The 13,299-nt window shown below is 39.3% G+C and overlaps 2 protein-coding genes across 6 annotated transcripts in view; one reads left to right on the forward strand and one right to left on the reverse strand.

The window, feature by feature from the left end:
- Positions 1 to 457: 457 nt before the first annotated feature.
- GAR1 (GAR1 ribonucleoprotein) lies at positions 458 to 8,938 on the reverse strand. Of its 5 annotated transcripts, none has more exons than XM_058721682.1 (7): positions 8,741 to 8,938; positions 8,087 to 8,293; positions 6,480 to 6,634; positions 5,971 to 6,030; positions 2,610 to 2,748; positions 1,092 to 1,157; positions 458 to 758 (listed from the first exon to the last, which is right to left on the reverse strand). In XM_058721682.1, exons 2-7 carry the CDS (start codon positions 8,280 to 8,282, stop codon positions 745 to 747), a joined length of 630 nt encoding a protein of 209 aa, XP_058577665.1. In that variant the 5' UTR covers positions 8,283 to 8,293; positions 8,741 to 8,938; the 3' UTR covers positions 458 to 744. The 5 variants fall into 5 exon arrangements, with proteins under 5 accessions (XP_058577665.1, XP_058577663.1, XP_058577664.1 ...); XM_058721680.1 differs by having other exon boundaries at positions 8,696 to 8,938; XM_058721681.1 differs by having other exon boundaries at positions 8,646 to 8,938.
- Positions 8,939 to 9,268: 330 nt separating this feature from the next.
- Positions 9,269 to 13,299, forward strand: part of CFI (complement factor I) — an 87,199-nt gene continuing 83,168 nt past the window's right edge. The window contains exon 1 of the mRNA XM_058721667.1: positions 9,269 to 9,759. The gene's annotated coding sequence lies outside the window, so the exon portion shown is untranslated. The remainder of the gene's footprint in view (positions 9,760 to 13,299) is intronic.

Here is a 13,299-nt window from a genome sequence, read left to right on the forward strand (position 1 = left end):
ATGCAATAAAGGGTGCTTATGTTCTCATATACAAAAGGCAAAGATTTTGAAAAGAGGTGTTAATTATAAATAATGTTAAAGTATTGTTCTACTCACCTACTGTTTTAAAGATTAGCTATATACAGGGCACCTGAGTGGCTCAGTCAGTTAAGTGTCCAACTTCAGCTCAGGTCATGATCTCATGGTTTGTGAGTTCGAGCCCCACATCAGGCTCTGTGCTGACAGCTCAGAGCCTGGAGCCTGCTTCGGATTCTGGGTCTCCTTCTCTCTCTGCCCCTCCCCCACGTGTGCTCGGTTTCTCTCTGCCTCTCAAAAATAAATAAATGTTAAAAAAAATTTTTAAAGATCAGTTATATATGTAAACAAATCATTTTTCTATCTGAAATCCACTGGGTCTAAGCTTACTTGTTCCTTTTAACTTCAAAATTAGCTCTGGTTTAATAAACACAGGTCTATATAACTTAAAGAAATAAAACACTTTATTTTAAAAATTCCAAGTATGCTTCAAATGAAAACTGTCCATTTATTAAGCACCCAGAGTTCCAAGCATTGTACAAAACATGAAAATACTTGCTCATACTCTTTTAGAGCAAAACTGGTTATTCTGCTGCACTCATTTTTGCATGGCGTTGACATTTCAGTTCCACTGTCGTAAGAGGACCAGTTCTTCAAAACTTGCTCAGGAAACAAGTTTCTGATCCATAGAAGTAGATCATGCAGGAAGTTTCTCTGTTAATGTTACACTTAATGTCCTCTTCCTGGTTAACAGAAAATGAAAGTATGAAGTCTACAGAAAAATGAATTTTAATAGGACTATATTCCAAATGTCAAGTTTCAATTCAGCATTAGTTCTTATACTGTTTAGCCAACCGATTTACCAAATTTAACTATCATTCATATTACATTTTATTTACCCTTCAAAGGGAAAAGCAAGAAAGTAACATAAAATAAAGCTATATAATAGGCTACAGCCAAGAACACCATAGTGTTCTATATACTGGGGAAACAAATAAAACTGAACAGAAACTTTAAAGGGGAGATAATATCAATTTCAGAAATTCAGAGATTCAAAGACTTTTCTTCACACTCACCTCTGAAACCTCCACCTCCTCTTCCTCCTCTGAAACCTCCACCTCCTCTTCCTCCTCTGAAACCACCTAAAAACAGAGGAAATTTTAAATTACTGTACCCTATCCTACTCCCATCAGCCTAACACCCTAGATTACAACTTTCTAAGCAAGTATTCTGTTTTAATGAATTACAAAAGCTGGTTTCTTTAAAGTCCTATTTAGCCCTGCTGTTAAATGTAGGAATACCTCAACTTTTGCTCACATTAATTACTTTTTTGATTGAACGAAGGCTTTTTATCCTAAGAACAAAAGGTAGCAGACAGGAATGGTTTCACTCTGGGGATACTATAATAAATACAATATTTAAAGTTAATTCAGCTGCATATGGAGCAGCACTGATGCTCACATGTTGAATAGAAAATTTAAACTTTTGAAGTATCCAACACATATTTGGCCTCCTGTTTGAGTCTCCATTTTTACTTCTTTTGGTTGCTAACTTTGTAAGGAATGATGAATCGTAAGAAGGGGAAAAACCAACATTTCTAAAATAATGGTATAAAAATATAGAAGTTTTAAGACAGACGGGTCAGTTTTTTCAATGTTACATATGAGATTGAATATAGAATGGGAATAAAGGGGAGCTTATTAGATTCTCAAAAATATTTAAGAAAGACGTATTTTCAGATTTCTTAAAGAGATAACCTCCTAGCTATCTGGACCGAAAAAAAAGGACGTTTAGAGTGAAATAATTAAATTAAGAAAGGCAAAGGTGAAAACAGAATTCTCTCTACTTTCTGATTCAGTAACAGAAGATGTCCAACTAATTTGCAGCTCCCTTCCTAAAGCCTACTTTGCCATCATCCTGTCACCCACCCACCACACCACTACTCCCAGATCTAGTCCTACTCAGTGCTGCACCCCAACTTATCTCCAGCCCTGTTCATCATCTAACCCTCATAATGATGAATGTTACAAAAGTTTTGGGACATACCTATATCAAAATGCTGAAATCCAAGCAATGAATTTATTGGTTAAGTCTTTGACATAACATCAGAAGATAGGGGTTTTATTTCTGGGACTGCCAACGGCTCAATTAGGGCAAGTTAACTTTTGTTAGCCTCTCATTTCCTCATCCAAAATAAGGCTATCACCTAGCCTACAAGGCTCTGCTGAATATTACAGGAACATACATCCGTGTGAAAAGAATACGACAAGCTCTCAGCATAAATTCAACACCCAGTGATATTAATTAAAAAACTAAAATTCAGTCAAGATAATCTTATACTTTATAAAATGTTCAACAAAACGCAAATAACCCCACAGAGATAAAATCTCTCAAAATTATACTTTATTAGGTTTTTGAAAAGTAAGTCATTGAAACTAAGCATTATTCCTATGGCAACCTGCCAAGATTTGAAACTAGTTTTTCTAAAAAAATAAACATAAGGGAGGTTTCCCTATATACAAAATTAAAGTGTACTATGTGAACTGGCTGCAGCTGTGAAATCGCATTAGAAATTTCCCTCACAAGTAACTTACCACCTCTGCCACCTCTGCCACCTCCGCCTCTTCCTCCTCCTCGACCTCCCCTGCCACCACCTCTTGGAGGTCCCTTCTCACCGGGAGGCCGAGGTAAAAACCTCTGCAGTGGTAGCAGTTTATATGGGTCTATATAAAACTGGAAGTGTAACAGAAACGATTAATGTGATGATTTGGAAAGGAGTACAGTACAGTCATTAAGAACTACACACGACTCAAAACAACCTGGGTTGAAATCCCAACTCTATTAACTACTGTTTGGCCGTGGGCAAAGACTTAACTTCTTTGTGCCTTAGTTTTCTGACCTGTCAAATGAAGAGAATCAAGTGCCTACCCCACAGTCTTGGTGAAGATCAAAAGAGTAATGTATAAAAGCACTTCAACTTTGCACACAATAAGCATTACATGTATAGAAATAAAAACCTAGACCAATTCAATCTCATTTCTCTTTAGAAACAGATGTCTTCCAAAAATTAACTACATTTTCACTCTACAGACTTGCCCTAAGAAAAATGAAACCTTTTAAAACCTTAACATTAAAATTCAAAATAAAGCCCAGGCACACTCGCTATTTTAAGACTTTAATAAAGGATCAAATCAGTAACTACTTGCTGAACATACAAAGTAATAGAGAATATGCATAAACTAAACCCATCCATTATTTGGAATTAAAGAGGTTATTTTGCACAGTAATGAAACATAATGGGGTGTATCTCAATTTTACATAAAACATGCATAAGGAATTTCAAAATGATAAATGTATTACTTATAACAAGATGTCTGAATCCCTCTTTAGACCACCTTATCATTCTTCTTTCCTTCAGAGCCCATTCATTAAAAATAGTACCTAGCTCTGCACTGCCTGATATGGCAGCCACTAGCCACATGTGGCTATTTAAATTAATTAACAACTAAAAATTCAGTTCCTGAGTTACATTAGCCACATTTCAGGTGTATGATAGCTACAAATGGTTAGTGGCTGTTGTACTAGGCACGAGTTTTCATCACTACAGAAAATTCAATTGGGTGGCACTAGTCTAGAGATTATTATAACATAGGCTGGATAAGGAGGGCCCGAACCATAACAGTGGATCTAGAAATGGGGAGAGGTAGAATGTACCAATTTAGCATCTGATGATAAAAAATACTAAGTACTAAATCTTCAAATAATACTGTGAGAAAAGGCAGGCATGGGGATCAAATTTAAATGGCTATCACAAGCAAATTCTTTTTTTCAGGTCACCAAATGAGAAGCTGGGCTGTCAGGCCCACCTGAATCAGTTCATTTCCCCGGGGATACTTGTCAGGTTTCTACAGCCAGTAGCAGCCCTATGCTAGCAACAGAACACTGTCCCCATCTCATCTCCTGTTCGTATCAGGGTTCTGGGCCCACTCCACTGGTGCCATAACCTTTTGACCTCCCTGTTGCTAAATCCAAAGAACACTTGGAAACAACACTTTGCCACAGTTGAGCACTTCCCATTGGAAACACTGTTCTCCTGACTTTGGTTGATAACCTCTTTTATGAAATTCTCCTGATTTGCGTCCTCTGTGTTTACTAGTGTGACTTCTCGGTCTCCAAGAGACATATAAATTTAGGAGGTACCCCAAAGCTCTTTTTCTCATTCTTTCTTCCCAGACTGTATCATATACCGTCTACAATGACAACTTTCCAATTCCGTCTCTAGTCCAGACTCTTCCTTCGAGCTCCTGTGTGAATATCTCACAAGTGCTTCAAACTCATTATGTCTAAAACCAAATTTATCATCTTCCCCCTATTCCCTTTTTCTCCAGTGTTTCCTATTTTGGTACTGTGGTGACACTGTCCACAGAGATGTTGAAATCACACATCTGAAAGGTGGGGATATTTTTTTTTAATTATTTACGTGTGCACTAGGGTGGGGCAGAGAGGGAAAGAATCCAAAGCAGGCTCCATTCTCAGCACAGACCCCAATGCGGGGCTTGATCCCACAACTCTGGGATCATGACCTGAGCCAACATCAAGAGTTGGATGCTCAAATGACTGAGACCCCCAGGTGTTCCAGGGTGGTGACATTTTTTAACTTCAACTGATCAATTACCAAGATCTATGGATGGCTACTTCCTCTATCTCTCATAAATCCATTCACTCTTCTCCATTTCTACTGTCACTACTACCCTAATCCAAAATGTTACCTCTTCTGGGACTAATGCAGCAGTCTCCGACTTGGCCCCTTCACATACAGTACTAACCACTTTCCAGGGTACTCTTTTATTTTGCCAGTGGTCTTTTTAAGTATAAACTTAATCATATTCATCCTAATATTTAAAAACAAAACTAAACCTAATGTCTAAACTCTTTCCCATAACCTGAAGGCATTAAGTAATCCAGCCACTGCTTACCTCTAGTCGCTCATAAATGTTCTATGCCCAAGCTATACTTCTGCCTTTTTCAGATCCTTAAATTGGCTTACTGTCTTAGAGACTTGCACTTACTGTTTTCTCTACTTGTAATGTGCTTTCTCCTCCTCTTTGACTAGCAGTGGTTCCAAACTACATCAAAATTATCTTAACTACATCAAAACTGTCCAGGAGCTTTCCTTTTTACAGTTGAATCCTGGTCCCTAACCAAGAAATACGTGACCTTGACCTTAAAAGCTCCCCCACATACTCTAATGTGCAACTAGGTTTGGGAATCACCCCTAGTCAACTTGCAGGTCTCAGCTTTTAGCTCACTTCCTCAGAAAGCCAATATACTAAATTTGGTCCCAATGCTAGCATTTGCATAGTAATATGTATTTCTCCTTCACAGCATGTATCATAATGTTATTGAAATTATTTGTGAAATCATTTAATATCTGACTTCTAATGTTTCATAATTTAATGTTTTAACTTAGAATGTCTGGTCCTATAAGATGTCCAATAAAAGAGTTTTACATAAACTAACAAATGTACGCCAGCAGTTATAGAATTTGCTAATATAAGAATAATTTCTGAAAGCCTGTATTAATTACATTTTTTTAAGCTTATTTATTTTGAGAGAGCACACGTGCGAGAGAGCAGGAGCAGGGACACAGAGAGAAGTAAAGAGAGAACTCCAAGTAGGATCTGCGGCATCAGCACAGAGCCCGATGCAGGGCTCAGAACTCACGCACCTGAGACCGTGACCTGAGCCAAAATCAAGAGTCAGACATTTAACTCACTGAGCTGCCCAGGCGCCCCTTAAATAAATTACTCCTAAGATCAGTAAGTTCAACATCTAAAATACAGAACACCTCAATTTACGATATACTGGGGGAGTCTCAAGGGCTCTACGTAGCACTGTCCTAAGGAAGGTCATTCACTTATAAAACCAACGATCCTAGTTATAAGCTTGACTCACCTTCTGCAGTTTTTTAAAGGAAGATGCCTTCATATTTTCTGACAATTTAACAGAAAAATACTATTAGTAATATTAAGGAACAATTAAGATCAAAGAAGGTAACCTTCTGAATTCATTATGTAATTTTAATAACAAGTTTAGAATATATGGCAATATGTAGGCAAAGAAATGAGTTTCCAAAAGGAAATGAAGTTTTTGTTTCTAAAACTTCTAATTACACACTATTCCAGTGGCATCATCATAATCAAGGCAAAGTACCTTAATCCTGTAGCACTTATCCAAATGACAATCATTTCTAAAACCTTCCAAAAAGGAAGTCACTCTTATAGAGCCTTTCTTTTTAATATATGGAGATACATTCTCTTCCCTTGATTCTCCTTTATGGTCCAATCTTAGCAATACTCTGTCCAATTTAATGAAGAAGTTTAATTAAACCAATACTTAGCTCCAGAAAAAGCAAATGGTAACCCTTCAAAAAGATCATTGGGCCTTCTAATTAAAAAGGATACAAAATCTCTAAGTTGTCCAAATATTTCATCCACTTTACCAATTTGTTCTTTGTTCTCTAAATAAACTGGAGCATTGAAATAAGGCACCTTATTTTCGTCTGTAGTACATTTACAAACTATGTCATCTTCACAGGGATGCAGGAACTCTCCTAATACTGAAATAGGACAAAAAAATGTTAAAATATAAAACAGTCTCAAATTATATTGACCCAACATTATCTGGAAGCTTTCTTTTGGGTACCTGGGATTTCACTTTACCTGTTCTCCTCTGAGGCAAGGAAAAAAAAAAAAAAAGCCCAAACTGCACAACATATTAGCTTTGTGGCCTGGGGTAAGGCTCTCACATCTCTGCGTCAGTGTCCTCGTCTTTAGTAAGGGGCTAATAACAGTACCAACATCTAATATATCGTACTGTGAGGAATAAGTACAATGATAAACGTCAAGTACTTAGTACAGTAAGACCAAATAACCCCAAACAGGTGTTTTACTATAATAACTATCATTACTAACCACTATACTTACATTCTGCTGTCTCTTTTCTTCTCCCCAGTCCCTAACTGTAAATTAGTCTTTGTTCTTTTTTTTCCCTCCCCTTTTATAACTTCTCACTACCACCTCTTCACCAATGATGCTTCACTCTTTTTCAAGGAAGTGTGGAATCTCAAAAGAACTACCTTTATTTCTAACTGACTGTCACCCCAAACTAAAACACTCATCACATCCTGCAAAACCAACTCTTCATCCCTATCACCCAAGCTTAAAACCTGGAATCTTTTATTCCCAGTACTAGCCAAGTTCTATTGAATGTTTCCATTGAAATCTCTCCCATCAAACTGTTCCTTTTTTTTTTTTTCCTCACTTCCACCATGGTCACAGTTAATCATGCATGGACTGTTGCAATAGCTTGTGTGCTAGGACCTGTGACTCTAGCCATTACCCTCTACAAACCATTTTGTACACTGATCCAACCTCATCTTTATATTAGACACTCTTCATCCTTTCTCCTCTTTGATGTAGGCTTCTACTGTCAAATCTCTTTCTCACTTTCCATAACTTCCATCCCACCTCATTGATAATTACTCCAAAATTACTCTTATTAGGTCCTTTATCTTGCTCACCCCCCCCCCCATAGTCTCCCTTCCGAGCAATTTTTTTCTCACTCCTCTTATTTATGAATAGTAATTGAGAGCACGGGCTTTGGAGTCAGAAAACTTGGCTTTGTCTCTCAAACATATCACTTACTGATCACTTATTACCACGACTCTAGCAGACAAACTTAACTCTTAATCAGTTTTCTTATCTGTAAAATGGGGAAAATAGGAGTAAGCACACAATATTACCTATTTAATATTACCTATTTAATAACTTTTCAGCTCAAGCTCCAGTTCCACCTCCATGATACATTATAAGTGCTCTTTTGCTCTTGATCCCCCCTTAACATTCTACAGCACTATTATAACTCACTTTACAGCACTTCCACACCCCACTCCCCAAACAAGCAGTAACTTCCGTATGAGAGCTGCTAGAGCTATCTTTCAGCACGTCATTCCCAAAATTAAACCCACAACTTCCGCCCCCAAGTAGGGTAAGCTTTGAAACCGACATACAAACTACGTGTTCCGGAGGTCCTTGGTCTTGGCCTTTGTTAAAGCCTCCGCGGCCACCTCCTCGTCCAAATCCTCCTCTGCCGCCACCACCACCTCTGAAATTACCGCCTCCACCTCGGAAGTGGTTGTTGCTGCCGCCGCGATTGAAGCCCCCACCTCGATTAAAGCCTCCACGACCTCCGCCTCGAAAAGACATGCTTTCTATACCTGGTGAGAAAAACAGTGCGTACCTTTTGGTCACTGTGGCCTCAGGGTACACCAAGTAACCCCTCTAGCCCCTCTGAGCCACGGTCAGACCATAGAGGCGGACAATAATAAGAATAGCAACCTTGCCACCTCACCCACCGCCAAGCCGCCAGTGACAACCCGAAGGGTGAGGAATGTTACCTCCCCATAGCCTTACGCGCGCGGACCGACCACTCACCAGCCTCGTCGCCCACGCTTAGCACCTCCGCCCCCAGCGAGCAGCAAGGTGTTCACGCCGCAATCCCTTCACTCATCCCTCCCTCCCGCACCTGGGTTCCGCGTCCAGCCATTCTCCGCTCCTCCCGCTCCCTACCTCAACTCGCCCACGCCACGTGCACCTCTGGCCCCGCCGCGCACACCCACCCGTCCACTACTTCCGTCGTACACCAGCCTCCTCGGCCACCGTACCAGCACAACGTGGGGACGTAGCGGGGGAACAAGAAACTCGAACGGGTTTACAAAAACGCCAGTCACCGGCGGAACCCGCGCCGCTGTCACCTTTCCAAAACAGCTTTCAGCGCTGAAGGAGCCGCAATACTATCTAACCTCAACCACTAGCTCACGGCAGTCAGGTCCACTTTCCTACTGAGGAGCAGAGGAAATGACGTATAATGGTGGCGTCCTTTGAATCCAGACCTTGCCGGAAGTGCCGCCTCGGTGTTGCCCTGGGAGACGGTTGGCGTTGGTGATCCGCTCCCTCTCCCGGGGGTCCGGAGGTTAGAGGTGGCTGTGGACTCGCCGTGAGCCCTTGCTTCTCAGGCTGCAAAATGGCCTCCTCGTTCGTCACCCCACAGATGTGAGGAGTTTTCAGCCGCGCTCTGGCCCGAGGTGGATCTGGTCGCGTCGAAACCCAGTGCGAGGGCTTCCTGTGTTTTTTTGAGCCCTTTTTTTTTTTTTCTGGACCCTTTGAAATATGCACGATGTGAGCTCGACTGGTCCATCCTTTTGTGCTGACTAGTCCGTCCTTTTGTGCTGTGGTTTCACTAGTTAAAGGAAGAAAAGATGCGTATGTGTACTTTCCTTTTAAAATGTTTTTTCTTTAAAAACATTTTTATGTGATAAAAAGCCAAACCGTTATTTCTATCTTTTGCACCAAATAGTTTATTCGATTTGTCAAGTACGTTTTTTGTTTTTTGTCAAGTACGTTTTGAGCACCGACAGGCTGTACGCCATCAATACTACAGGCCCCTCTTTCTTTAAGCCTTGATATCTAATTTCAGCTTCTGGTGAAATTAACAAAGAAAGCTAGTGACCTCCTTTTTGTTAAATTTGGTTGGTGTCTTTTACACCCGAATCTTTGGAGACCTTACTTTGGTATAGGACACAGTCGACTGCCTGCCTCTTTGAAAGGGTGGAGATTGGTACCTACTTCAGAGCACTATTTTGATTCGGAAAGAACTTTGCAAACTTCACTATGGAAATACTAGGTAGGAATTATAATATGTTTTCTACAGTAATGTATAACCTTCTTGAAAAAGCCCCTAACAGTCCTACATATAAAGGAAATTTGATAAATGTATTTTTTATTCCGATTTGGTAAATGTACTTTAAATTGTGTACATCATACAGAGGAGAGTTTTTCATAAATGCCCTGCTCTATTTTGCTTTGCTTCGTTTAACATTTGCATTCAGTGTTTCTACCTCGATATAATCTACAAGAATTCGAAAGTCCAGCAATAACAACAGGGAACTACAATATCCCCTCACATCCTGAGCATCTCTTTGGCCTCAAAATAAGCGCTTTCATGTTTAACTTTTCCATCTGTACTGCATGTAATGATATACTCACCTTACTAAAAGAGTTTACTCGTGCCATAGCCATCCGCAGGACCCCCAGATAGCTCCCCATTTCCTTGAGCAACAAGTGTACAGTAAAATCTCCCCATTGACTAGGTTCTCTACCTGATCAGTTTTATTCCCCTCCTGTGTTGCACACCATCCCTCTGCTTAATCGGACCAGCGTCGTTGCCTTGCTTCTCTTTGGTTGTTGTCAAATACTTCCTGCTTAGAAAAGTTTCTTTTCCCATCCAGCAGACCAGACATTTTCTATCTTTTTTACCCTGGAGAACTCTTAAAATAATTTTCATGTCTCAGAAACCCCTGTATAAAAATGTTATAAAGTGTGTGTGTGTGTGTGTGTGTGTGTGTGTGTATGTGTGGGTATGTATGTATGTGTATGTATATATATGCATATCTCTCACATGATCGGCAAGTTGTAGACATAATGATCCAATATTAATTGTCAATACTCTTTTTTTAAACTCTGGTAAAATACATATAACAAACTTTACCATATTATTCATTTTTAAGTGTATAGTTCAGTGGTCTACATTGTTGTGCGTGCAAATCTGTTATTTTGAGTAGAGAAGGATGTTTTTCTCTGAATCTATTTACTTTGTCCAACCTATTCTGTGTAATTTTCTTTTAGTTGCAAAGGATATCAATTCTGATACAAATTGAGGAGACTTCCATTTTTCCTTTAATTTAGTAAAGGTTGCAAACTGATTTTAGTGACTGTTAAACTCTTTATATAGGCCCCTTTTTGGGTAAAACTGTTATTTTTGAAATGAAAAAATAATGAAATTTACCTATTTAGTATGAAATCTTTTCTTGACTTTTCCTGTATATACCATCAATTCTGAGTTGGTCTTAAAACCAGAATACAGGGATTTCATTTTCAACTGAAGTAGGATGACCTGGGGCGCCTGGGTGGCTCAGTCGGTTAAGCGTCTGACTTCGGCTCAGGTCATGATCTCACAGTTCGTGAGTTCGAGCTCCGCGTTGGGCTCTGTGCTGACAGCTCAGAGCCTGGAGCCTGTTTCAGATTCTGTGTCTCCCTCTCTCTCTGCCCCTCCTCTGCTCATGCTCTGTCTCTCTCTGTCTCAAAAATAAATAAACATTAAAAAAAATTTTTTTTTAATAAAATAGGATGACCTTTGTCTTTGTTCTTAATGCTCATTAGATAAGATAAAGCTTGCTCACACAAGTAAGAAGTAGAAAAGTACAGTAAAATATTTATTACTTTCCTATGAATGGTAGGATGCTTTTCTTTTACAGAAATTCAGAACTTACAGAAAGGCAAGTCAGTGAATTTCATCTTATGTTTATAATCATTAATTCACAAAATTCTTCCCCTTTCAAAATCAGGTGCTCAGCCTCAGAAGAAGGTTCAGAGAAAGGAGCCCTCATTCAGTCATAAACTTGTGTTGAAGTGGAGGGAAAATACTGTTTAGTTTTGTTCTATAGTTCCTTAAGGTGGTTTGGTCTCAACTTGAGAGTTGTTATTTCCTAAGTGCAAACAGCAGTCGAAACTTAAATATTTCTTTTTGCCATGTGATTTTTCCAAAGATTCAATTTCTAGGGGCACCTGGTGGCTCTGTCAGTTAAGCGTCCAACGTCCCACTTCAGCTCAGGTCACGATCTCAGGGTTCACGAATTCAAGCCCTCATTGGGCTCTCTGCTGGCAGCACAGAGCCCTCTCCAGATCCTTTGTCCCCCTTTCTGTGCTTCCCTGTGCTTGGGCTCTCTCTCTTTCTCAAAAATAAACATTAAAAAAACTTCCTAAGTGCAAGCAGCAGTGGAAATTTCAAGATTTCTTTTTGCCATGTGATTTTTTTCAAAGATTCAATTTCCATTTAAAACCAAAATCTTGTCACTTAAAATCAAGATATTTTCTCCAGGCTCTTGAATATATTCAATTAATTTAACTAGTTCATGCAATGAAAAAAATTAGTAGGCTAGTTTCTGCAACCATTCTTTTTTTTTTTTTTTTTTTTTTAATTTACATCCAAGTTAGTTAGCATGTGGTGCCACAATGGTTTCAGGAGTAGATTCCTTCATGCCCCTTACCCATTTAGCCCATGCCCCCTCCTACAACCCCTCCAGGAAGCCTCTGTTTGTTCTTCAAATTTAAGAGTCTCTTATGTTCTGTCCCCCTCCCTGTTTTTATATTATTTTTGCTTCCCTTCTCTTGTGTTCATCTGTTTTGTATATTAAAGCCCTCATATGAGTGAAGTCATATGATATTGTTCTTTCTCTGACTAATTTCACTTTGCGTAATACCCTCCAGTTCCATCCAAGTAGTTGCAAATGGCAAGATTTCATTCTTTTTGATTGCTGAGTAATACTCCATTGTGTGTGTGTGTGTGTGTGTGTGTGTGTGTGTGTGTATATATATATATATATATATACCACATCTTCTTTATCCATTCATCTACCAATGGACATTTCGGCTCTTTCCATACTTTGGCTATTGTTGATACTGCTGCTATAAACATTGGGATGCATGTGTCCCTTCGAAACACCTTACCTGTATCCCTTGGATAAATACCTAGTAGTGCAATTGGTGGATCATAGGGTAGTTCTATTTTTAATTTTTTAAGGAAAAATTAAAGGAGGAACCTCCGTACTCTTTTCCAGAGTGGCTGCACCAGTTTGCATTCCCACCAGCAGTGAAAAGAGATCCTCTTTCTCCACATCCTCGCCAACATCTGTTGTTGCCTGAGTGTTAATATTAGCCTTTCTGACAGGTGTGAGATGGTATCTCATTGTGGTTTTGATTTGTATTTCCCTGATGATGAGCCATGTGGAGCATTTTTTCATGTGTTGGTTGGCCATTTGGATGTCTTCTTTGGAGAAGTGTCTATTCATGTCTTTTGCCCATTTCTTCACTGGATTATTTGTTTTTTGGGTGTTGAGTTTGATAAGTTCTTTATAGATTTTGGATACTAACCCTTTATCTGATATGTCATTTGCATATATCTTCTCCCATTCTGTTAGTTGCCTTTTAGTTTTACTGATTGTTTCCTTTGCTGTGCAGGAGCTTTTTATTTTGATGAGGTCCCAGTAGTTCATTTTTGCTTCTGTTTCCCTTGCCTCTGGAGACGTGTTGAGTAAGAAGTTGCTGCGGCCAAGATCAAAGAGGTTTTTGCGTGCTTTCTCCTTGAGGATTTTGATGTTACATTTAG

Source organism: Neofelis nebulosa, chromosome 3, assembly GCF_028018385.1.
Source record: "Neofelis nebulosa isolate mNeoNeb1 chromosome 3, mNeoNeb1.pri, whole genome shotgun sequence".
NCBI classification, from domain to species: Eukaryota; Metazoa; Chordata; class Mammalia; order Carnivora; family Felidae; genus Neofelis; species Neofelis nebulosa.

What these genes read in the sequence shown, in the direction of transcription:
- GAR1 (XM_058721682.1), bottom strand. Translation starts at nt 8,282, where the DNA reads ATGTCTTTTCGAGGCGGAGGTCGTGGAGGCTTTAATCGAGGTGGGGGC. An exon ending in ACCTCCGGAACACGTAGTTT is followed by an intron (nt 6,635 to 8,086) that starts GTATGTCGGTTT and finishes GTCCTATTTCAG; the next exon opens with TATTAGGAGAGTTCCTGCAT. An exon ending in CCTTTAAAAAACTGCAGAAG is followed by an intron (nt 2,749 to 5,970) that starts GTGAGTCAAGCT and finishes TTACACTTCCAG; the next exon opens with TTTTATATAGACCCATATAA.